The sequence below is a fragment of the Ranitomeya variabilis genome, chromosome 7 (genome assembly GCF_051348905.1).
Source record: "Ranitomeya variabilis isolate aRanVar5 chromosome 7, aRanVar5.hap1, whole genome shotgun sequence".
Classification (NCBI taxonomy): domain Eukaryota; kingdom Metazoa; phylum Chordata; class Amphibia; order Anura; family Dendrobatidae; genus Ranitomeya; species Ranitomeya variabilis.
The window spans coordinates 181,177,407-181,204,317 of NC_135238.1; the positions used below are offsets into that span (position 1 = coordinate 181,177,407).

Genomic DNA, 26,911 nt, shown 5'->3' on the forward strand with positions numbered 1-26,911 from the left:
ACACATTAGGAAAAATTAACCATACTTACCATACTTCAGCGCCTGCAAAAAAACGTAAAATAATAAACCGTGTACTACCTGTCTGCCGTAGTCCAATTATTAACGAGTGTCCCACGACGATCTCCCCTACAGAACAGTGACATCGGGTGATGTCACCACTCTACAGGACCCTCAGTGACACACTGACAGGAGACAATGGCTCCTGCAGTGCATCACTGAGGTTACTATAGTTCAAAGTCTTACTTTATGGCAATTGCTGCGTGGGAAAATTTCTCACACAGCAATGGCATAAAGTGAGACTAGGGACTTTTTTTTTACGGCGGCGGAGGAATACAGTGGCGGAAGGATACCTTTCTCCCGTCATTGTGTTCCTGGAGCCTCTAGAGTGCGGTCGCACCCTCCGGGCGCCGCTCCGTCTTCTCGTCCTCTTGCTCTGACTGTTCAGGTCAGAGGGCGCGATGACGTACTAATCTGCACGCCGCCCTCTGCCTGAACAGTCAGTGCGGAGAGACACCGAGACGGGAAGCTGAGGAGCTGCGGGCAGCAAGAGAGGTGAGTATGTCATTTTTTTTTATTGCAGCAGCAGCATTATATATTGCACAGCTTTATATGGAGCATCTATGGGGCAATAATGAACGGTGCAGTGCATTCTATATGGCACAGTTTTATATGGAGCATTTATGGGGCCATAATGAACGGTGCAGAGCATTCTATATGGCACAGCTTTATATGGATCATCTATGGTGCAATAATCAACAGTATGGAGCATTATATATGGCACAGCTTTATATGGAGCATCTATGGGGCCATAATGAACGGTGCAGAGCATTATATATGGGACAGCTTTATATGGAGCATCTTATTGGGCAATAATGAACAGTATGGAGCATTATATATGACACAGTTTATGTGGCGCATCTATGGGGCAATAATGAAATGTATGGAGCATTATATGTGGCACAGTTTTATATGGAGCATCTATGGGGCCATAATGAAATGTATGGAGCATTCTATATGGCACAGTTTTATATGGAGCATCTATGGGGCCATAATGAAATGTATGGAGCATTACATGTGGCACAGCTTTATATGGAGCATCTTATGGGGCAATATTGAACGGTATGGAGCATCTATTTTTATTCTTGAAATTCACCGGTAGCTGCTGCATTTCCTACCCTAGGCTTATACTCGAGTCAATAAGTTTTCCCAGTTTTTTGTGGCAAAATTAGGGGGGTAGGCTTATACTCGGGTCGACTTATACTCGAGTATATACGGTATGTATGTTGTATGTATTTAGTATGTATGTATGTAGCATGTATGTATGTATGTATGTAGTATGTATGTAATGTATGTAGTATGTATGTAATGTATGTAGGATGTATGTAGTATGTATGTAGGTAGTATGTTGCATGTATGTAGTATGTATGTAGTATGTATGTAGAATGTATGTAGCATGTATGTATGTAGCATGTATGTATGTAGTATGTATGTAGAATGTATGTATGTATGTAGTATGTATGTAGTATGTATGTATGTATGTAGCATGTATGTAGCATGTATGTAGCATGTATGTAGCATGTATGTAGTATGTATGTAGAATGTATGTGTATGTAGTACGTATGTAGCATGTATTAAGTATTTTTTTTTTACATGGGACTACTACTGTCCCATCATTGGCTAATGTGTCAATCACTGTCATTGTAGAAGGCATTGTCCGATGGGACTTGTAGTCTCATCGGACGATGCCTGCACAGACACAAAGACCCCCAGCAGCCCACACAGACCCCTTAGAGGCCGCACAGACCCCCCAGCAGGCCGCACAGACCCCCAGCAAGCCCGCACAGACCCCCCGGAAGTCCGCAGAGCCCCAGCAGCCTGCACAGAGCCCCCGGCAAGCCGCACAGACCCTCGGCAGGCTGCACAGACCCCCCGGCAGGCCCGCACAGAGCCCTGGCAGCCCACACAGACCCCCCCGGCAGGCTGCACAGACCCCACCCGCACACCCAGACACGCACAGTGTCCGCCCACGCACCGCCCACACTCTTCCCCCCTCTGGAACTGGATGTAGAAGGACAGAAAGGGCTTAGTATATTCCGATATTTGTGTCCCATTGACTTGTATTGGTATCGGGTATCGGTAATATCCGATATTTTTTGGATATCGGCCGATCCAATCCAATATATCGCTATCGGAAGGTATCGCTCAACACTAACTATGAGATGAAGCATTGTTAATCAGTTCAGGACTGGGCCATTTGCTCCCGTTAATGACCAGACACATTTTCTTTTTTTCTTTTTGTATATGTGCTTTTAACGGCTCTAAAAGGTTTGCTTTTTATGCAATACATGGAGCTTTGCTTAATTATGTTATTTTTATATTCCTTATTTGTTTTTCTTTTGTGGATATCGAAGGGAAAATATAAAGAAAAATAGGAAATACATGTCTAGTTTATTTATTTATTTTTTTACAACCATAAAGGACCGCTACAAAATATTTGAAAGTAAGTTTGCTTTTCCGAAGAAATTTTTTTTAGATATTGGACATCTTTCATTTTGACAGGAGTGAGCGAGCAAGCTAGAAACAGGATTTTTTTTCTTGAATATACTTACTCTTTTTATTACTTTTTTTTTTCCAGATATTTCACACACCACACTCCACAAAAGGTCTTAACCTCCTTAACGCTTTATGACATACTATGATATCATGGTGCGGAGTCTGCTCCATCCAATGCAGATGCCGGCTACATTACATGGCTGGCATAGGTCTTTGACAGCACTAACTTCTTAAATGCTGCTGTCAATCACTGAAAGCAGGTATTAAGTTCCCGAGCCATGCGTTTGTACAGACGCACATCAGTTCCCTTGCAGTCTAAGGGTCTGCTCACATGGACAGACTGATGGCATTAAACGACCACTATTTGGTAAAAATGTACCAATCAGTGGTCGTGTAATAGCCTGTTCACTCAGGCAGGCTGCGGCAAAAGATGAGCATTGAACACTGCGTAACACATCAAATTGCTTTTACCAAATTCGTAATTTTCTATGGAGATTTTTTTTTTACGCAGTAAGACACATTATTAAAGGGACTCTGTCACCCCAAAAATCGTATCTGAGCTAAGCCCACCAGCATCAGGGGCTTATCCGCAGCATTCTGTAATGCTGTAGATAAGCCCCAAATGTATCCTGAAAGGTGAGAAATAATGGTTAGATTATACTCACCCAGGGGCGGTCCCACTGCGGTCTGGTCCGATGGGCGTCATGACCCGGGTCCAGCGCCTCCTATCTTCATTCGATGACGTCCTCTTCTTGTCTTCTTGCCGTGGCTCCGGCGCAGGCGTACTTTATCGGCCCAGTTGAGGGCAGAGCAAAGTACTGCAGTGCGCAGGCACCGGGACAGGTCAGAAAGGCCCAGCACCTGCGCACTGCAGTACTTTGCTCTGCCCTCAACAGAAACACCAAAGAATAATATCCCTGACAAAACCATGAGGGTCCAACCATAACAATATACTCAGACAAAAACACCCTCACATAAACGGCCAGATAGTAGAAGAAACTGTATACTTTATTAATATAAAACCACAAAAACAATGGTACACATATACAGGGTAGTGACCACCAGTGCAGCAGCAATGGTGGGTCACACACAGGAAACAACCTCAGTACAAATATAAAATGAAGCAGCAGAAGGTAATCCTATATGGCAACACGTATGTAACAAATATATAATGGATCCCTAGACATAAAGCATAGTATATGCATATATATGTAACGTGATGGCAATGCCCATACACAGATTTGATCAGCCAAACCAGTCTGACAAAAAACCTAACACACTGCATGAATGTAGCATAGAAATGTAAAAATAATTACCAGGAGGAGGCACCCGTGGACCCACCACACCCGACGCGCGTTTCGCACCGAAATGCATTTCGGTGCGAAACGCGCGTCGGGTGTGGTGGGTCCACGGGTGCCTCCTCCTGGTAATTATTTTTACATTTCTATGCTACATTCATGCAGTGTGTTAGGTTTTTTGTCAGACTGGTTTGGCTGATCAAATCTGTGTATGGGCATTGCCATCACGTTACATATATATGCATATACTATGCTTTATGTCTAGGGATCCATTATATATTTGTTACATACGTGTTGCCATATAGGATTACCTTCTGCTGCTTCATTTTATATTTGTACTGAGGTTGTTTCCTGTGTGTGACCCACCATTGCTGCTGCACTGGTGGTCACTACCCTGTATATGTGTACCATTGTTTTTGTGGTTTTATATTAATAAAGTATACAGTTTCTTCTACTATCTGGCCGTTTATGTGAGGGTGTTTTTGTCTGAGTATACTGCCCTCAACAGGACAGACAAAGAACTCCTGCGCCGGAGCCGCTGCAAGAAGACAAGAAGAGGACGTCATTGAATGAAGATAGGAGGCGCAGGACCCGGATTGCGATGCCCATCGGACCGGACTGCAGCGGGACCGCCCCTGGGTGAGTATAATCTAACTTTTATTTCTCATCTTTCAGGTTACATCAGGGGCTTATCTACAGCATTACAGAATGTTGTAGGTAAGCCCCTGATGCCGGTGGGCTTAGCTCAGATACGATTTTTGGGGTGACAGGTTCTCTTTAAACACTTTCTCATCACATGGTGCACAATTATTTTAATTGAAATGACTGTTACCCTTAGTTTGTTGAAGTTATATACCAACCATTGTAGCTCTTGGAAATAGTGCTGGACCTTCATCTTGTGAAATAGCTGTTCCCTAACTTGTTGACACCTGGAGTGAAGAAGAAAATTCAATAGTTTTATAAAATGTAAAATAAAAGATATAAAATAAATGAAGCATCTGTATATACTGTAATCGAATGTGTAACTAGAAGGAGTTCTCTACAATTTCACTGATTATGCACAAAGTCTAATGGTTATGTCAAAATGTGTGTGTGGGGGGGAGCACTAAAAGACCAATGAGCCCACCTTGTAAAGGAAACGTTTAATCTTCCAGCACGACCCAAGTTAACAATTCCTTTAGACAAACTCTGTACATCGCGGGTATACGCACTGGGAAGTAAAGCTTTCAGTGTACCATCACGGCCCACAGACCCAGGTGCTGCTGGAAAAGCGCACATTTGTCGTCTTAATTTCTTGCGTGCAGCTAAAACTTCCCGCCATCTGAAAACACAGGACGACATTACTAGTGAGATATTACAGGAAAAGTTTGCAAATTAGCTTTGCAAATGAAAAAGACCCAACTAACCTCTGAATATATTGGCTGCAACATTGCATCTCATAAAGGGTTTCTCCAGCTGTGTGGAAGATCTCCTCATCCACAAATTGGCTAACATGCTGGTCACAGACAAGCTGAGAGCAGCGTAAAATGCGCTCGTTGTGATCGAGTTGCACGGCTTTCCTGAAGCAAAGAAATCATAGTCAAAGAGGGAAGAAGCTTTAGATTGACCGATCCTGCTGATAATGGTTAGTGTGGCTAATAATAATAGTAACAATAATAAATATGTGTATAGGGCCTTAAATGGGTTGTCTAAAAAATCTTCCAGAGGGCATCACTCCTACTTTGATGGGAGCAGCACGCTCCTGAAGATTGATCGTTTGGACCAGCGACATGGTCACGCTGATGGTTTGATTTTTGCCATCGTCCAGGCTGTAATTAGAGGCGGCTTTGCCTCTGCAGCATAGAAGTGCAGGGGGACAGAGCCTGGTTAGATCCACAGATCTCAACAGCTTCAGAGAACATCTTGCAAGCTGTAAAGCATAGAGCCAGCTTGTGCCACACACTCCTTGCCTAGATAACAGACAATCTAAAACGGCAAGGTGGCAGGAACCTATGCAACCAGCCGTACACTAGAAAATTAAAAATCCATTTGTTTTTCAGAAGGACTGATTTTTTTTAATGAGGGGTAAACTGCAGAGTTGCTTGTTTTTTTACAAGCAATTATACCCATCTAGGAGCATAAGACAACCTCTTTAAGTAATGTAAACTAAAGGTAGAAATAAAGGATCAAAAACAGAAAAAAATACCCCAGAGAGATACTTTTCATCCTGCATTTAAACTCACTTTTTTCTTCTTGCTAGTCTAAAATTAGGGTTTTTAAACATTAGCGAGCACACAATTTGTATCACAGGCATGGATTACAAGGAGTGATGAGCGAATATACTCGTTACTCGAGATTTCCCGAGCACGCTCGGGTGTCCTCCGAGTATTTTTTAGTGCTCGGAGATTTAGTTTTCTTCACCTCAGCTGAATGATTTACATCTCTTAGCCTGCATAAGTACATGTGGGGATTCCCTAGCAACCAGGCAACCCCCACATGTACTTATGCTGGCTATCAGATGTAAATCATTTAGCTGCGGCGATGAAAACTAACTCTCCGAACACTAAAAAATACTCGGAGGACCCCCAAGCGTGCTCGGGAAATCTCGAGTAACGAGTATATTCGCTCATCACTAATTAAGAGTTTTAGCATGGTTTCTGGCAAAACAATTTCTGAAAGCACTTACTGAAGCTCTCTTTTGCATATTTTGTGGACATTCTCTCTGACGACATCATTTATGAGGCGAACACATTGAGACTGGGTCTCCAAAGAAAGGAGTCGCTCTCTTTCTTGAATCCTCCTGTTGTAAAATTTGTAAGATCAGATATTGTCATTTCTTAAACGCTCGAATACTGTCACATGGTATAAGGACAATGTTACCTGGCTTCCTCTGCCTTCCTTCGTTTTTCCTCTTTCATTCTTTCAATCTCAGCCTTTCTCTTCTTCTGTGACATTTCTAAAAAAATTCTGTACGAGATCTGCCAGTAGCTGATCAGAAACTATAGACGACTCGCTTAAGAAACGTAAGAGAAAAAAAAATATATATTTTGATGAGAATAAAAGCTATTCAAATAATTATTAGAAACCCTGCCAATGGAAATGAATTCAAGATATCCATTGTGGTACTATCTGAAATTAAACAGGATCTAGAACTTTGAATAAATATATATATTTTTTACCTGCTGTTCTCCTGAAAATGGTGTTTTTCTTTTGTTTCTGCATCTGTGTGTTTTGAGCTATGGTCCCCTTATCTGTATGTAAACCTATTCTTGTTAGGCAAGTGGGAGTGATCATTAACTTTCCTGTATGAAAATCTAACAAGAACCATGCCCAGTTGACTAAGCGGGGAAACAGAGGCCATATCTCAGGAACAGAAGGGGCACAGGAATGAAAAACAGTTAAGATTAATGAACAGCAGCATTTACACCAGGCAAAAAAAATATTTTTTTTGCATATTTATGGCAAGTGACCCATCCTCTAAGGAATGCATGTAAACAACTTTGAATAAAATCTTATGACACCCCTTTAATACAAAGCTTCTACATTCTGCATGAAGATAAGCTAGTGACGGCACTTGCACAGATATATCAGCGTAAAGTAAAGGTAATAAAGGCCATGCTAAACCAATAAGGATACTTTCAGGAATAACCCATTATTCGCTTAATTGGTAACACAGGTAACCATGGGGTGTAATGCTGCTGTCACTAGGAGGCTGACACTAGCCAAAAAAGAAAAAAAGTTAGCTCCTCCTCAGCAGGGTACACCCACCGACTGGCACAAAGCATATCAAATATAGCTTAGTGTCAGCAGGAGACAGACCTGAATCTGATCCCAGATCCAATTTCTTCCTTAGATCACCTTGTCATGTGTTATTATCTTTTCCCTTTGTTTTTCAGATTCTTCTCTTCAGGGTAATAGGGTGCAATTTCTCACCCTGACTTACCAACTAAGCAAATGAGAGAACAGTGTGATGCCATCCACATCTTACCCTCACTGGTCTGCGAGGCAGGACCTAACCCCCTGACACATCTAGAGAGTGTCTCAGGGTGGTTCGTGGCAGAAGGTCCTTGCCTGTCCCCAACCCCAGCCCTCTCTTCGGAGTGGTGCCAGGAGGAAGACCATTGTCACTCTTCAGTGACCCCCCCCCCCCTCGGTTGACACAGTCTTCTGCACCATCTGGGACCATAACGATATGGAAAGGAGGACTCCTATTCCAGTGAACCCCCTCCTCATCTGGGGGCTCCTGATGCTGTCCTATGGACTGATAAGAGTTAGTCAGGACCCTAGTCCTCTTTTCTCCGCAGTCCATCATTCAAGGTGGTGGATGTAATTAAGACTTAAGGCCGGTTTCACACGTCAGTGGCTCCGGTACGTGAGGTGACAGTTTCCTCCCGTACCGGAGACACTGACACACGTAGACCCATAAAAATCAATGCATCTGTTCAGATGTCATTGATTTTGTGCGGACCGTGTGCGGACCGTGTCTCCGTGTGCCAAACACGGAGACATGTCAGTGTTCGTGGGAGCGCACGGATTACACGGACCCAATAGAGTCAATGGGTCCGTGTAAAACACGCACCTCACACGGACATTCTCCGTCTGGGGTCCGTGTGGCGTGCCGGAGACAGCGCTACAGTAAGCGCTGTCCCCCCCACATGGTGCTGAAGCCGCCATTCATATGTTCCCTGTAGCAGCGTTTGCTACAGAGAAAATATGAATGATAGTGTTTAAAATAAAGATCCATGTGTCCGCCGCCCCCCCACCCCCTGTGCGCCCCCCCGCTGGTCGGAAAATACTCACCCGGATCCCCCGTCGGCAGTCGCTCCTTCCTGGTCTGGCCGCGGCTTCTCTACTGTATGCGGCCGATTACACTCATGAATATGTGGCTCCACCTCCAATAGGGGCGGAGCCGCCTATTCATGAGTGTAAATGAGCGGCCCCACGTGACCGCATACAGTAAGCCGCGGCCAGACCAGGAAGGAGCGACTGCCGACGGGGGATCCGGGTGAGTATTTTCTGACCAGCGGGGGGGGCGCACAGGGGGTGGGGGGGGCGGCGGACACATGGATCTTTATTTTAAACACTATTCTTCATATTTTCCCTGCAGCAAACGTTGCTACAGGGAACATATGAATCGCAGCTTCAGCACCATGCAGAGTGGGTACCACACGCTCCGTGTGGTACCCACTCGCCATACGGGCGGCACACGTGTGCCGCAGGTATGGCCTCCGTGAGTTCCCAGGCACACGGACACGGATAACTCCGGTACCGATTTATTCCGGTACCGGAATTATCTGGACGTGTGGGACAGCCCTAAGAAAGCGCAGCTCTCCAAATCTCCCCAGCACACGCTTTTCGGCGCGCCGCTGTCTAGCTTAAATTTATCTGATGATTTATCTGATGATCGCTGCTATGTAGCTGAGCCGATTGAGTTGTGCCAGCTTCTAGCCTCCCATGGAGGCTATTGAAGCATGGCACAAGTAAAAAAAAAGTTTTAAAAAATATGAAAAAAATTAAAATGTAAAAGTTTAAAATCACCCCCCTTTCGCCCCATCCTAAATAAAATAAAAAAAATAAAATAAAAATCAAACCTACACATATTTGGTATCGCCACGTTCAGAATTGCCTGATCTATCAATAAAAAAAAAGAAGCATTAACCTGATCGCTAAACAGTGTAGCGAGAAAAAAATTCGAAACGCCAGAATTACGTTTTTTTGGTCGCCGCGACATTGCATTAAAATGCAATAACGGGTGATCAAAAGAACGTATCTGCACAAAAGTGGTATTATTAAAAACATCAGATCGGCACGCAAAAAATAAGCCCTCACCCGACCCCAGATCACGAAAAATGGAGTCGCTTCGGGTATCGGAAAATGTCATTTTTTTTTTTTTTTTTAGCAAAGTTTTGAATTTTTTTTCACCACTTAGATATAAAAAAATAACCTAGACATGTTAGGTGTCTATGAACTCGTAATGACCTGGAAAATCATAATGGCAGGTCAGTTTTAGAATTTAGTGAACCTAGCAAAAAAGCCAAACAAAAAACAAGTGTGGGATTGCACTTTTTTTTGCAATTTCACCACACTTGGGAATTTTTTTCCCATTTTCTAGTACAAGACATGGTAAAAACAATGATGTCGTTCAAAAGTACAACTCGTCCCACAAAAAATAAGCCCTCACATGGCCATATTGACGGAAAAATAAAAAAAGTTATGGCTCTGGGAAGGAGGGGAGCGAAAAACGAAAATGCAAAAACGAAAAAGGGCCACGTCTTGAAGGGGTTAAAGTCTCAACTTCACGGGTGTCACTCCCAGTACTAGGCCAGCCCCAGTCATAGTCTCTTTAAACACCTCTGATCATTACAGTGGAATTTCCTGCTAGGCCGCAAGTCCTAGATATGCGAGTCACTGGGTATACAGTGTGTTTGTCACACTGGTCCTCTCCATTCCCTGAAGTATGGTCTCAACCCACACCCCTTGTCAAGAATTGTGTTTGGGCCCCCCTATTATAGTAAACATTTATGTGTAATATATACAGCTCTGGCAAAAATTAAGAGGCTACTGCAAAATGTTCAGTTTCTCTGATTTTTCTCTTGATAGAATAAAAGAACAATTTACATTTTACTCAAAAATATACCTATAAACTACTGACAGCATGTCTCCGAAGTTCCAAGCAATACATTTTGTATTTATTTTCTGAAAATGAGAAATTGTCAAAATAAAAAAAAATGCATTGCTTGCAGACCTCAAATAATACAAAATAAAAACAAGTTCATAATCATTTAGAAACAACAATAGTGGCATAAGGTCACCCAAAAGCAGTGTGAAAGACTGGTGGAAGGCATGTCAAAACGCATGAAAGCTGTGATTATAAATCATGGTTATTCCACAAAATACTGATTTCTGAACTCTTCCTGAGTTAAAACATTAGTGTTTCTAAACGATTATGAACTTTTTTGTTTTTGCATTATTTGAGGTCTGCAAGTAATGCATGTTTTTGATATTTCGCCCATTTCTCATTTTCAGAAAATAAATACAAAAATGTATTGCTTGGAACTTCGGAGATATGTTATCAGTAGTTTATAGAATAAAAGAACAATTTTCAGTTTACTCAAAAATATAGCTATAAAAGAGAAAAATCAGAAACTGAAAATTTTGCAGTGGTCTCTTAATTTTTTATAGAGCTGTGTATATATTATACACACACACACTATGGGTGTCAGGTCCAAGCATTCCTACATGAACAGTTTCCTGGAAAGTGGATTGGTCTTCGTGGGCCAGTTGAATGGCCACCAAGGTCTCCCGATCTGACCCCCTTACACTTTTATCTTTGGGTTCATCTGAAGGCAATTGTCTATGCTGTGAAGATACGAGATGTGCAGCATCTGAAACAACGGATACTGGAAGCCTGTGCTAGCATTTCTGCGGTGTTGATATCAGTGTGTCAAGAGTGGGAGAAGTGGGTTGCATTGACAATCCAACACAATGGGCAGCACTTTGAACACATTTTATAAGTGGTCATAAACTTGTAAATAATTCATGAAAGAATAAAGTTATTTTAAAACCAAGCACACCATTGTTTTTTTTGTGGAATTCTCAATAAGTTTGATGTCACATGACCCTCTTCCCATAGGAAAAAATAAAGTTGGATCCAAAATGGCAAACTTCAAAATGGCCGCCATGGTCACCACCCATCTTGAAAAGCTTTCCCCCTCCCATATACTAATGTGCCACAAACAAGAAGTTGATATCACCAACCATTCCCATTTTATTTAGGTGTATCCATATAAGAGAGTGTGAGTGAGAGTGTCTCTCAATATGATGCCATGTAATAATGAGACAGCACTGTACATAAAACAGAGGACACTACATAATAATTGACTGCCCCATACATAACTAGAGAGGATGGTACGCAATAAGGGAGACTCCTGCAGCAATAATGTCCCCCATTCTGGGCCCCTTCCTGGGCTAATGTCCCCCATCCTGTCCTTCTTAGTATAATGTCCCACATGCTGGTATAATGTGCCCCAATCTGGTACATACTCGTACGTCCCTTATCCTGGGCCCCAACCTTTTGTATATGTCCCCCAACCAGCTGTAATATACTCCATCCCATGTTCCCTGTTTTGTAATGCATTCAAAACAAACTATACTACCCACCTTCCCCCACACCGTGCAAGATCCTCTTCTATTTCCGGTGTGGGCAGCTTTACTTCGGCATCCCCTCTGTGGCACATGATGTCACTGCTGTGCACCCCCAGTCATGCCATCAACTGTCTCCCTCCGATTGGCCGGCGGCATGTATTGCAGCGCAGGGAGCCGACAGGTTCCCTTTGCCACAATACATTTTAGCTTAAAAAAGGAACCTGTCACCAGTTTTGGCCAATATGAAATAAGACCACCACTTTTCAGGGCTGATATACAGCATTGTATAATGCTCTATATCTGCCCCCAACCCAACCTGCAAGAGAAGAGCTTCTACAGTGTGTCCTTGAAGTCATGGTGCACTTTTGACCAGTCACTGGAAAGCAACACAAACAAAAAATAAAAAATAAAAAAATAATGAAATCTGCTCCAAATGAAAGAAACTCTCCCAGTTTCATACCTATTCAGTGCAATTCGATGTGGGCTCCATTTGTTGCCCTACACACATCCAAACGATAGTGAAGTTCTTGCCACACACGGCTAAGTACATCTGGTGTAACAGAGTGGTCGCCTCATCGCTAAACACAATCTTCTGCAAAAATAATTGTCGATCTCATGAAGCATATCTGTAGCAAAAACGCATCGTTGGGTCTATCCGCTGGTTTGATAGTATGCAACAGCCGCAATTAGTACCCCGTAAAACAGATGTTTAACACCTTATGAACTGTAGTCTTGCTTAGGTGTAATTGTCGAGCACACCCACGCATAGATTTTTATTTAGGGCTCCTTAGGTAGCTATACCATATAGCCTCTACAGTGAAGTATATCGTGGCACAGCTGCGTTGGTGCACAAGATATTTTTCTACTGGTGTGGGAAACCTAATAGATAAGTAACTTGGCACTCAACTTAGTAAATGGTGATGATTTTTATTCAGATGGCAGTCCAAATTAAACGTTTCGGTCAAACATTAGACCTTCTTCAGTAAACTGCATTGCAAATGCATAACAGAATACAAACAATTGTAAATATACAAAAAGACAATAAGTCAAAAATAAAAAATAAAACATAAGGATAAACCTCATAATTAATGTGCAATATGTGATGGATAAGAGGGTAGGAGAGGTGAGGAATAGGTAAGTAACATCTTTTTACATACCCGACTGCTTATGTAACAGGGATGGAGGATGTCTCTAATTATGGAGTAGGTCCCAGATTATGGTTTCGAGTGGACCTGTCTGGGTATGGTAATAGCCCTATAAAGGTAACAGAGACTGTATAGTACGGTGTACAGTTCAACAAATAAAGGAAAAAGAAGGAGCACAAAACATGGTGTACTGACCGAGTAAGATACCAAAGAAGAGTATCGTATATGGGCCTGGTGTTCCAGGTTTGGAAAAACACTGCAACTGTGATAAAATATAGATATAGCTATTAACCCCTTTCTGACGTACTATCCCGTCGAGGTGGGGTGGGCCCGTATGACCACCGACGGGATAGTACGTCATATGCGATCGGCCGCGCTCACGGGGGCAGCGCGGCCGATCGCGGCCGGGTGTCAGCTGCATATCGCAGCTGACATCCGGCACTATGTGCCAGGAGTGGTCACGGACCGCCCCGGCACATTAACCCCCGGCACACCGCGATCAAACATGATCGCGGTGTACCAGCGGTATAGGGAAGCATCGTGCAAGGAGGGGACTCACTGCGGGCTTCCCTGAGACCCCCGCAGCAACGCGATGTGATCGCGTTGCTCCGAGGGTCTCCTACCTCCCTCCTCGCCGCAGGTCCCGGATCCTAGATGGCCGCGGCATCCGGGTCCTGCAGGGAGGGAGGTGGCTTACCGAGTGCCTGCTCAGAGCAGGCGCTGGTAAGCCTGCAGCCCTGCACAGCAGATCGCCGATCTGACAGAGTGCTGTGCACACTGTCAGATCACCGATCTGTAATGTCCCCCCCTGGGACAAAGTAAAAAAAAAAAATTTCCACATGTGTAAAAAAATAAATAAAAAATAAATTCCTAAATAAAGAAAAAAAAAATATATTATTCCCATAAATACATTTCTTTATCTAAATAAAAAAAAAAACAATGAAAGTACACATATTTAGTATCGCCGCGTCCGTAACGACCCAACCTATAAAACTGTCCCACTAGTTAACCCCTTCAGTAAGCACCGTGAGAAAAAAAAACGAAGCAAAAAAATGCTTCAGCATACTGCTGAACAAAAGTGGAATAACACGCGATCAAAAAGACTGATATAAATAACCATGGTACCGCTGAAAACGTCATCTTGTCCCGCAAAAAACGAGCCGCCATACAGCATCATCAGCAAAAAAATAAAAAAGTTATAGTCCTGAGAATAAAGCGATACCAAAATAATTATTTTTTCTATAAAATAGCTTTTATCGTATAAAAGCGCCAAAACATAAAAAAATGATATCAATGAGGTATCGCTGTAATCGTACTGACCCGAAGAATAAAACTGCTTTATCAATTTTACCAAACGCGGAACGGTATAAACGCCTCCCCCAAAAGAAATTCATGAATAGCTGGTTTTTGATCATTCTGCCTCACAAAAATCGGAATAAAAAGCGATCAAAAAATGTCATGTGCCCGAAAATGTTACCAATAAAAACGTCAACTCGTCCCGCAAAAAACAAGACCTCACATGACTCTGTGGACTCAAATATGGAAAAATTATAGCTTTCAAAATGTGGTAACGCAAAAAATATTTTTTGCAATAAAAAGCGTCTTTCAGTGTGTGACGGCTGCCAATCATAAAAATCCGCTAAATAACTCGCTATAAAAGTAAATCAAACCCCCCTTCATCACCCCCTTAGTTAGGGAAAAATAAAAAATAAAAAAAATGTATTTATTTCCATTTTCCCATTAGGGTTAGGGCTAGGGTTATTGCTAGGGTTAGGGTTAGGGCTAGGGTTATTGCTAGGGTTAGGGCTAGGGTTAGGGCTAGGGTTATTGCTAGGGTTAGGGTTAGGGCTAGGGTTATTGCTAGGGTTAGGGCTAGGGTTAGGGTTATTGCTAGGGTTAGGGCTAGGGTTAGGGCTACAGTTAGGGTTGGGGCTAAAGTTAGGGTTAGGGTTTGGATTACATTTACAGTTGGGAATAGGGTTGGGATTAGGGTTAGGGGTGTGTCAGGGTTAGGGATGTGGTTAGGGTTACCGTTGGGATTAGGGTAAGGGGTGTGTTTGGATTAGGGTTTCAGTTATAATTGGGGGGTTTCCACTGTTTAGGCACATCAGGGGCTCTCCAAACGGGACATGGCATCCGATCTCAATTCCAGACAATTCTGCGTTGAAAAAGTAAAACAGTGCTCCTTCCCTGCAGAGCTCTCCCGTGTACCCAAACAGGGGTTTACCCCAACATATGGGGTATCGGCGTACTCAGGACAAATTGGACAACATCTTTTGGGGTCCAATTTCTCCTGTTACCCTTGGGAAAATACAAAACTGGGGGCTAAAAAATAAGTTTTGTGGGAAAAAAAAGATTTTTTATTTTCACGGCTCTGCGTTGTAAACTGTAGTGAAACACTTGGGGGTTCAAAGTTTTCACAACACATCTAGATAAGTTCCTTGGGGGGTCTAATTTCCAATATGGGGTCACTTGTGGGGGATTTCAACTGTTTGGGTACATCAGGGGCTTCCGAGCTCTGCTATGCGCCCAAACAGTGGTTTACCCCCACATATGGGGTATCGTCGTACTCAGGACAAATTTCACAACAACTTTTGTGGTCTAATTTCTTTTCTTACCCTTGGGAAAATAAAAAAATGGGGGCGAAAAGATCATTTTGTGAAAAAATATGATTTTTTATTTTTACGGCTCTGCATTATAAACTTCTGTGAAGCACTTGTTGGGTCAAAGTGCTCAACACACATCTAGATAAGTTCCTTAAGGGGTCTACTTTCCAAAATGGTGTCACTTGTGGGGGGTTTCAGTGTTTAGGCACATCAGGTGCTCTCCAAACACAACATGGCGTCCCATGTCAATTCCAGTCAATTTTGCATTGAAAAGTCAAATGGCGCTCCTTTCCTTCCGAGCTCTGCCATGCGCCCAAACAGTGGTTTACCCCCATATATGGGGTATCAGCGTACTCAGGACAAATTTTACAACAACTTTTGGGGTCCATTTTCTCTTGTTACCCTTGGTAAAATAAAACAAATTGGAGCTGAAATAAATTTTGTGTGAAAAAAGTTAAATGTTCATTTTTATTTAAACATTCCAAAAATTCCTGTGAAACACCTGAAGGGTTAATAAATTTCTTGAATGTGGTTTTGAGCACCTTGAGGGGTGCAGTTTTTAGAATGGTGTCACACTTGGGTATTTTCTCTCATATAGACCCCTCAAAATGACTTCAAATGAGATGTGGTCCCTGAAAAAAAATGGTGTTGTAAAAATGAGAAATTGCTGGTCAATTTTTAACCCTTATAACTCAAATAACAAAAAAAAATTTGGTTCCAAAATTGTGCTGATGTAAAGTAGACATGTGGGAAATGTTACTTATTAAGTATTTTGCGTGACATATGTCTGTGATTGAAGGGCATAAAAATTCAAAGTTGGAAAATTGCGAAATTTTCAAAATTTTCACCAAATATCCGTTTTTTTAACAAATAAACGCAAGTTATATCGAAGAAATTTTACCACTATCATGAAGTACAATATGTCACGAGAAAACAATGTCAGAATCGCCAAGATCCGTTGAAGCGTTCCAGAGTTATAACCTCATAAAGGGACAGTGGTCAGAATTGTAAAAATTGGCCTGGTCATTAACGTGCAAACCACCCTTGGGGGTGAAGGGGTTAAGGAATGGCTAAGGAAAGATGGGATCAGCATGAGATAAATGGGAGTTGTATAGGAAAACATACCTAGTGTAGGTAGCTTGCTGATAACTAGGTATATGGTTTTATGTCCACTGTGGTATCATAGGAAATGTTGATAATAACAAACTGAAAGACAAGTATGGCTAATATAAATATGGTACAATGTTGGTGTATGTCCTTAAATACTGTAAAAAAAGGGGTCTCACCATAAAGGAGAACTGTGAACCATGTATTATGGCCTCAGGTGCCAGGTAATTAAGTTAAATGGTATTGGTATCTAAAAAAAGCAAAAGACCGGATGGGTATAATAACATAGACAAGGGAGGAGGGGAGGAAAATCCAAAATAGACTTAACATATTGAAAGCAGAAGCTCCCCTACTATTTGAGTTATAAAGTATTCTGGTGAAATGGGCGCTTGGAATAAACCGCTGCCTGTGATGTGACAATGTAGAAGTCAATAGCATATCGTAAAAGGTATGTATAGGTGATGTACCTAGGTGGAGGAAGGACTTACCCCGTGTGCGGTGTAGCGCTGGTATGCCTCAACGCGGTATCCGCCACTAGTTGAATGGCATATGTGTTGTGAAAGGGGTTTAAATGGCTGTGGGGCGGGACAATATGTGTGTCCGATACAGGAAGCGCGTCACCAATTGTGGCGCGCACTTCCGGTAATCCCAAGCACTGGCTGTAGTCATAGATACAGACAACAAGCACAGTGTTAGCTATGCATACCTAGTCCGGAGCCGGAAGTGCGTCACAGTTTGTGGCGCGGACTTCCGGTAATCCATGAATGGAATGTTGTCATGGTAACAGACAACAAGCGCGTTATAAGTAGAGCCTTATGCACCTAGTAAAAAGGCATATGGAGGGCGTAGCTAGTGTCGCTGTAATAGACTAGGGGAACCTAGCTGAATGTAACGCTAGCTTCCATTATTTTAAGAACAGCATACCGTATATACTCGAGTATAAGCCGAGATTTTCAGCCCAAATTTTTGGGCTGAAAGTGCCCCCTCGGCTTATACTCGAGTCACGGTCGGCGGGTGAGGGGGAGAGGGCGCTGAGGCATACTTACCTGCTCCCGGGGCTCCTGGCGCTCCCCCTGCCCGTCCCACGGTCTTCGGTGCCGCAGCTCTTCCCCTGTTCAGCGGTCACATGGGACCGCTCATTAGAGAAATGAATAGGCTGCTCCACCTCCCATAGGGGCGGAGCCGCATAATTCATTTCTCTAATCAGCGGTGCCGGTGACCGCTGACAGAGGAAGAGGCTGTGGCACCGAAGACCAGCTGTCCGGGGGAAAGAGCGGGACGCCGGGAGCAGGTAAGTATTACATATTTACCTTCCCTCGTTCCACCCGCCGGGTGCCGCTCTATCTTCGCGTCCTCTTGTTCTGACTGTTCAGGTCAGAGGGCGCGATGACGCATATAGTGTGCGCGCCGCCCTCTGCCTGATCAGTCAGTGCGGAGAGACGCCGGGACGGGACGCTGAGGAGCTGCAAGCAAGAGAGGTGAGTATGTGTTTTGTTTTTTTTATTGCAGCAGCAGCAGCAATGGCACAGATTTATGTGGAGTATCTATGGGGCAACGGTGCAGAGCACTATATATAAGGCACAGCTTTATGTGGAGCATCTATGGGGCAACGGTGCAGAGCACTATATATAAGGCACAGCTTTATGTGGAGCATCTATGGGGCAACGGTGCAGAGCACTATATATAAGGCACAGCTTTATGTGGAGCATCTATGGGGCAACGGTGCAGAGCACTATATATAAGGCACAGCTTTATGTGGAGCATCTATGGGGCATAATCAAAGGTCAAAGGTGCAGAGCATTATATATGGCACAGCTATCTATGGGGCCATAATCAAAGGTGCAGAGCATTATATATGGCACAGCTATCTATGGGGCCATAATCAAAGGTGCAGAGCATTATATATGGCACAGCTATCTATGGGGCCATAATCAAAGGTGCAGAGCATTATATATGGCACAGCTATCTATGGGGCCATAATCAAAGGTGCAGAGCATTATATATGGCACAGCTATCTATGGGGCCATAATCAAAGGTGCAGAGCATTATATATGGCACAGCTATCTATGGGGCCATAATCAAAGGTGCAGGGCACTGTATATGGCACAGCTATCTATGGAGCACCTATGGGGCCATAATGAACGGTGCAGAGCATTATATGTGGCACAGCTTTATGTCGAGCATCTATGGGGCCATAATGAACGGTGCAGAGCATTATATGTGGCACAGCTTTATGTCGAGCATCTATGGGGCCATAATGAACGGTATGGAGCATCTATTTTTAATTTTTAAATTCACCGGTAGCTGCTGCATTTTCCACCCTAGGCTTATACTCGAGTCAATAAGTTTTCCCAGTTTTTTGTGGCAAAATTAGGGGGGTCGGCTTATACTCGGGTCGGCTTATACTCAAGTATATACGGTAAGTACCCTAATAATGCCTAACCTCAGTGCATGTGTTAGGTATGGCTGGTGATGCTGCCCAAGATAAAAGGTGCGGTGCTGGCCATACACCATAAATTAAGCATGAAGGTCTTGGTAACCATTGGGCAACGTAATAAAGAAAACTGTGTAATGCTTCTTAAAGGGAAAGATAACATTTTATCGAACCCTAACATGTGAACTATATACCTCGTGGGGGTATATAAACAGAGAGCAGTCGGGTAGGGGATACAGGATGGGGGAGTCCAAAGGAGGGAAGGGGTCAGGAGGTGACTTGCGTGAAGTGGTCAATAAAGGCGACTCTGTAAAGAGAGATAAATAAGTTAGCATACATCCTAAAAAATAATTGTCATAACTTAGTGAAAGGATGATATTATATATTTACATTTATCAAATAACAGGCCTTTTGCCCTTTCTGGAAACGGTACATCGATGACGTGTTTTGTCTATGGACTGCTACACCACAAACCCTAGACCTCTTTTTCCATACCCTCAACACGGCTTGGCCAGGTCTCACCTTTACTATTACAAGTAGTACACAACAGGTCAATTTTCTAGATACCTTGGTCATAAAGGATGAGTTGGGAGTTCTAAAAACCGATTTGTACACTAAACCCACTGATAGAAATAGTCTCCTACATTTTCAAAGTCAACATCCCATTGCTACCAAAAAATCCATTCCTCGGTCCCAGTTCAAGAGAATACAGAGAATCGTTACTGAACCCGATCTCCTGAAAGTCAGGACAGATGAGATGTATTCTAAATTTAGGGAACGCGGCTACCCCCCTACCCTATTGACTGAGGCTATCAATCCTGTCACTAATGTGCGTCCACCGGCCAATATAAGAGTTCCTTTTGTCCATGTCTATCACCCGTACGTTAATATTCTACATCACACGATTAGACGTCACTGGAATATATTACGTACAGCTCACCCGGGCATCCCTGAATTTCAGGAACATTTTCTACCGTGCTACAAACGCTCCACTAATATCCGTGACTCCTTAGTCAGAGCAGATTTCGGTGGTAGCAAGCAGGACACCTCACAACGTTTTCTACACAGAACCAAACATGGCACCTTCCCGTGCCTGCACTGCAACCAGTGCAACAATGTTATTAGGGGGGACCATTTCTATCATCCCCACTCTGGCAGAAGGTACAAGATTATATGCTACTCAACTTGTGACACCACTTTTGTGATTTATGCTATAAAATGCCCCTGTGGTCTTTTATACATCGGGGAAACCACCCAACCAGTCAAATCCCGCATTTCCAAACACAAGTCGACTATACGTTGTCAAAATATGCTACTGCCACTCCCACATCACTTCATCTCCAAGGAAAAAAAATGGAGACACAAAGCGCAAAATAGGGTCTTATCCTTTAGATAACCAAGAGAGCTTTCTTAGAATTGCTCACCTGATTTTGTTGAATGAAGAGCATGTAACAATTTCGGCTGCTGCAGATCCACAAGCCGATCAACGGCCGTATGACAATATAAACTGTGCAGGAGGTGTGGGTTAAATCCGCGCTGCCTTAGGCTACTTTCAGACATAGCGCATTTTTGAGCGCTATTTTGCGGGCGCTTTTCAAAAATGCGCAATGTCATTTTCGTCTGCCGGCAAAGTGAATGAGAAATTCACTTTGCCGTTCAGACACACCGCAAAAAAACGCGGCGCTTTTGTCTGCAAACACGCCGGCGTAAAAAGAATTGACATGTCAATTCTTTACGCAGCGGCGTGTCTGCGTGTCCCCATAGGGCCCCATCTTACCGTCCACACACAGCGCCTTTGTCCTGGGTGTCGGCGTCTTTGTACGGAGGGGTTGACACCCAGGACCGGACGTGACGTCGGACAGGAAGAGGGAAGCCCCCGCCCCCCAGTGAAGCAGCATGGAGTCATTCAACAGAATGACCATAAACGTGGGGCTGCTGATCGAGACGGTATGTGTGTGTGTGTGTGTGCGCGCGTGTGTGTGTGTGTGTGTGTGTGTGTGTGTGTGTGTGTGTATGTGTGTGTGTCCCCATGCGACGCTAGTGCCACCATTGTGCTAAGTCGCCGTATGGGACTACTACTCCCATCCGGTATTAGGATGGGAGAGTTGTCCCTGTGTCCGGCGACTTAGAACAATTGTAAAGTTACACAAAACACCTACACACAATACACATACATGACACACAGTACAAAAAACATATAACACAGAGTATATACTCACCAACAGCACACTTGTAGGCGAAGCCCTCGATCCTCCAGGAAAAAATCACAAAATAATAAACCAAATTCATACTCCCTGTCCGCAGAATCCATAAAACGAGTGTCCCACGCCGATCCCCTGCTCTCCGGCGATACACTGCCAGGAGCGAAGCTCCTAGCAGTGTATCGCGTACTGTTCCGGAGTTCAATGGCTCCGGCGTCTCGGTTAACAGCAGTACAGCTGCGTTGAACTTTCCCACGCAGCACTGCCGTTAAGCGAGAGTGCCGGGGTCAATGACCGCCGGTAAACTCGCTCGCGCATGCGCAGTGACACACCGAAAGGAACTATGGCTCCTGTCAGTGTGTTGCTGCAGCCGTGGAGAGCAGACACATCTCTGGATGTGTCTGTTCTCCATGGAAAATCTTGATACGTGGCACTTAAATACGTGGCAATTAAATACGTGACACTTATACGTGATACGTGTCACTTAAATACGTGGCACTGAAATACGTGATACGTGGCACTTTGATACGTGGCACGTGTCACTTAAATACGTGGCACTGAAATATGTGGCACGTGGCACTTTGATACGTGGCACGTGGCCCTGAAATACGTGGCACGTGGCACTGAAATATGTGGCACGTGGCACTTTGATACGTGGCACTGAAATACGTGGCACGTGGCACTTTGATACGTGGCACGTGGCACTTTGATACGTGGCACTGAAATATGTGGCACGTGGCACTTTGATACGTGGCACGTGGCACTGAAATACGTGGCACGTGGCCCTGAAATACGTGGCACTGAAATATGTGATACGTGGCACTGAAATATGTGATATGTGGCACTTAAATACGTGGCACCGAAATACGTGATACGTGGCACTTAAATACGTGGCACCGAAATACGTGATACGTGGCACTTAAATACGTGGCACGTGGCACTTAAATACGTGGCACGTGGCACTTAAATACGTGGCACGGAAATACGTGATACGTGGCACTTAAATACGTGGCACGTGGCACCGAAATACGTGGCATTTAAATACATGGCACGTGGCACCGAAATACGTGGCACTTAAATACGTGGCACGTGGCACTTAAATACGCAACTTGCTGCGTTCTCTGCGCCCTGCGTTGAATCCCTATTTATTTCCAATTTAGTTTTAAACCTAGCAAAATATTTATTTAAAAAAACGCTCTTCACCGGATTTTCTGTCCCCTGTGCGTGTGTGTCCCCTGTGCGTGTGTGTCCCGTATGCGTGTGAAGGTAATAACAAGCAGTTGGGGTTGTCATTCCTCAGCAGCCTGTGTTACTTTTTCTGCCTCTATCTAGTTTGTCAAATTTTGTCTGTATAACTAGTAGTTAATGTTTTACCTTTTTTAGGTTCAAAACTTCCCATGTCTTTGGGATAAGGGGTGACGGGAGTTTTCCAACAAATATACAAAAACTGCTTCCTGGCACAAGGTCTGTGTCACCCTCTATCCCCTGTACGAGTCATACACAAAGGAGCGGCAAAAAGAAATTGGTAAATATTTTCCATTTTGGAGGAGTATTTTTGAATTTCTTGTCTGTATGTAGTTGAATAGTATATTAATAGGTTCAATTTTTCACTTTTTAGTTTCAGCCTTGAGAACCCGCTGGAGGTCGGTGAGGGACAGATTTACACGGTCACGGTCAGAAGCACCAAGTGGCTCTGCGGCACCTGCTTCTCAAGGGCGTTTTGAACAGGAACTCCAATTTTTAAACGGCAGTCTACATTACCGACCGTAAGTATCAGTAACGTCTTTAATTTTGAATAGAAAATAAAATGTATTAAAACTATTGTTTTGATGTTTCTCTTTACAGAACCATAGGCAATGTCCAGCCGATGACCGAAATCCCGGCCACAGCAACAACTCCAGTGTATGAACATGCTTCACAGCCTGCTACCAGCTCTCTTCCAAATGAGCCAAGGCCTGACCCTTCTACCCAAAATGATGATCTGCCCCTCTCCGAGACTAGTTCATTGGCATCGCCGCCGCCACCACCGCCACCAACACCACCTCCACCTCCAGCCTCAACACAGAGGAAGAGGAAAAGAGGCTCTTCAAAGGAGGATGAGGAGACGGCTGCCTTGGCAAGGGCAATTTCTCTAATTGATCGCCAACCTGAAGAGGATCAATTCTCAGCATATGGAACCACTCTAGCTTCCAGAATGCGTACTCTGTCCCCCGAGGTCCAGGACTCCTGCATGACGTATATTTCAATGGCGGTGACATGTTTTAAGAAGTATCCGCATATAAATCCAACCTTTGAAGAAATGGTTTGTTCACTAAACCACATCTGGCATCCACCGACGCCGACTCCTCTTGCACCTGCAGCAGCATTCAATAGACCTCTGCCATCTGCTCCAAGTGCTGCTGCAGATGCACCAACATCCAGAGTAGTAGCCCAGTCTGAAGAACACCATCCAGACTGGAGCTACTACTCATATTCACAAAGCCTATATGAGGACCAGTAGGCATAATGTTGCTTTTCATGTTTAAAACGCCATGATGTCCAAGTCCACTCCTCAGTTTCCGCCAAGAGGGCATGTTTCCAGCTCTGATTAGTGTTGCGCAAGTGCCGAATGACTCACCGTCAGTGGTGACGAGGAAAGGGCCTTGCGCAATACTAATGAAAGCTGGAAGCATGCCCTCCTGGCGGCAATTAATGAGTGGACTTGGACATCCACAGGTTTATAATCCCATTTTGGGGATGTTTACAGTGTTTACGTGTGGAATTTTGTTAATAACAAAAAAAAACAACAAATCATTCTATTCTCAATTTTATTAGAAAAGTTTTTCAATTTTGACAGTTACTACAAATAAATATTTGAACTTTTAACTATGATGTAGTCTGCTTCTTTGATTTGTTGACCATGGCAAAAAATACACATTACATAACACCCACTTGCCATGAATAGAGGACACCCCCTAGAAATCAGATATACTACGAGGGGAACTGCTGAATAGAAGGCACTCTATATCTATGGTAGAAGAACTCACAGGAGTGTCAGGAATAACGTACAGCAAACAATGTGGAGTACCGGAAAACTCCAGTGTTAACTCCAGTGTGTATTGTATTCTGAGTCATAAAGACAGGAAATGACCTCAATGACTCTTTTTTTTTTCCCCCTTTTTTTTTTTTCAAACAAACTTTAATTTCAGTACACAATGCTGAAAAAAACGCAGCTGCAAAAAACGCAGCAAAAAACGCAGCAAAAAACGCAGTGTGTGAAAGCAGCTGCGTTTTTTGCCTGCGTAAAAAAACGCAGGTAAAGCAGCAGCAAAATACGCGCGCGTAAAAATACACAGCAAATATGCTGTGTGTGAAAGTAGCCTTAATGATGAAGTTCCAAGGATAATAAATTTAAAAGGTGGTTTATTCAACGCGTTTCAAGGTCAGTGCGACCTCTTCTTCAGGAAATTCCACATACATCATCTCCAAGGGACATAACATATCACAACTTAAGTTCCAGGTCCTTGAACATATCCCGGCCCCCAGGCGGGGAGGAAACAGTAGATCTCCTGAAAAAGAGGGAGGCATACTGGATCCATGAGTTACAGACTTTAGCACCGAAAGGCCTGAATAGGGAATATGACCCCCTAGCCTTTATCAATGTGACTCATGCCATTGTTATTTGATAAATGTAAATATATATAATATCATCCTTTCACTAAGTTATGACAGTTATTATTTAGGATGTATGCTAATTTATTTATCTCTCTTTACAGAGTCGCCTTTATTGACCACTTCACGCAAGTCACCTCCTGACCCCTTCCCTCCTTTGGACTCCCCCATCCTGTGTCCCCTACCCGACTGCTCTCTGTTTATATACCCCCACGAGGTATACAGTTCACATGTTAGGGTTCAATAAAATGTTGTTATCTTTCCCTTTAAGAAGCATCACACAGTTTTCTTTATTACATTGCCCAATGGTTACCAAGACCTTCATGCTTAATTTATGGTGTATGGCCAGCACCGCACCTTTTATCTTGGGCAGCAACACCAGCCATACCTAACACATGCACTGAGGTTAGGCATTATTAGGGTACTTATGCTGTTCTTAAAATAATGGAAGCTAGCGTTACATTCAGCTAGGTTCCCCTAGTCTATTACAGCGACACTAGCTACGCCCTCCATATGCCTTTTTACTAGGTGCATAAGGCTCTACTTATAACGCGCTTGTTGTCTGTTACCACGACAACATTCCATTCACGGATTACCGGAAGTCCGCGTCACAATCTGTGACACACTTCCGGCTCCAGACTAGGTATGCATAGCTAACACTGTGCTTGTTGTCTGTATCTATGACTACAGCCAGTGCTTGGGATTACCGGAAGTGCGCGCCACAATTGGTGACGCGCTTCCTGTATCGGACACACATATTGTCCCGCCCCACAGCCATTTAAACCCCTTTCACAAAACATATGCCATTCAACTAGTGGCGGATACCGCGTTGAGGCATACCAGCTCTACACCGCACACGGGGTAAGTCCTTCCTCCACCTAGGTACATCACCTATACATACCTTTTACGATATGCTATTGACTTCTGCATTGTCACATCACAGGCAGCGGTTTATTCCAAGCGCCCATTTCACCAGACCACTTTATACCTCAAATAGTAGGGGAGCTTCTGCTTTCAATATGTTAAGTCTATTTTGGATTTTCCTCCCCTCCTCCCTTGTCTATGTTATTATACCCATCCGGTCTTTTGCTTTTTTTTAGATACCAATACCATTTAACTTAATTACCTGGCACCTGAGGCCATAATACATGGTTCACAGTTCTCCTTTATGGTGAGACCCCTTTTTTTACAGTATTTAACCCCTTTCTGCCATTGGACGTACTATTCCGTCCATGTGGGGTGGGCCCTAATTCCCAAGGACGGAATAGTACGGCCAGCACGATCGGCCGCGCTCACGGGGGGAGCGCGGCCGAGTGTCAGCTGCCTATCGAAGCTGACATCCGGCACTATGTGCCAGGAGTGGTCACGGACCGCCCCCGGCACATTAACCCCCGGCACACCGCGATCAAACATGATCGCGGTGTGCCGGCGGTACAGAGAAGCATCGCGCAGGGAGAGGGCTCCCTGCGGGCTTCCCTGAGACCCCCGGAGCAACGCGATGTGATCGCGTTGCTGCGAGGGTCTCCTACCTCCTATCCCTGCAGGCCCCGGATCCAAAATAGCCGCGGGGCTGCATCCGGGTCCTGCAGGGATTACTTCCGGGTGCCGTGCAGGTGCTTGTAAGCCTGCACGGCTGTAAGTGAGATCGGTGATCTGACAAAGTGCTGTGCACACTGTCAGATCACCGATCTGTAATGTCCCCCCCTGGGACAAAGTAAAAAAAAAAAAATTCCCACATGTGTAAAAAAAAATAAAAAAAAAATTCCTAAATAAAAAAAAATATATATATATT

General features: G+C 43.9%; 1 protein-coding gene across 1 annotated transcript; it reads left to right on the plus strand.

The window, feature by feature from the left end:
- The first annotated feature begins 22,893 nt into the window (after positions 1 to 22,893).
- LOC143785822 (uncharacterized) lies at positions 22,894 to 24,258 on the plus strand. Its single transcript, XM_077274962.1, has 3 exons — positions 22,894 to 22,993; positions 23,087 to 23,234; positions 23,314 to 24,258. The coding sequence occupies exon 3, from the start codon at positions 23,336 to 23,338 to the stop codon at positions 23,966 to 23,968; it is 633 nt and encodes a 210-aa protein (XP_077131077.1). The 5' UTR covers positions 22,894 to 22,993; positions 23,087 to 23,234; positions 23,314 to 23,335; the 3' UTR covers positions 23,969 to 24,258.
- The last annotated feature ends 2,653 nt before the right edge of the window (positions 24,259 to 26,911 follow it).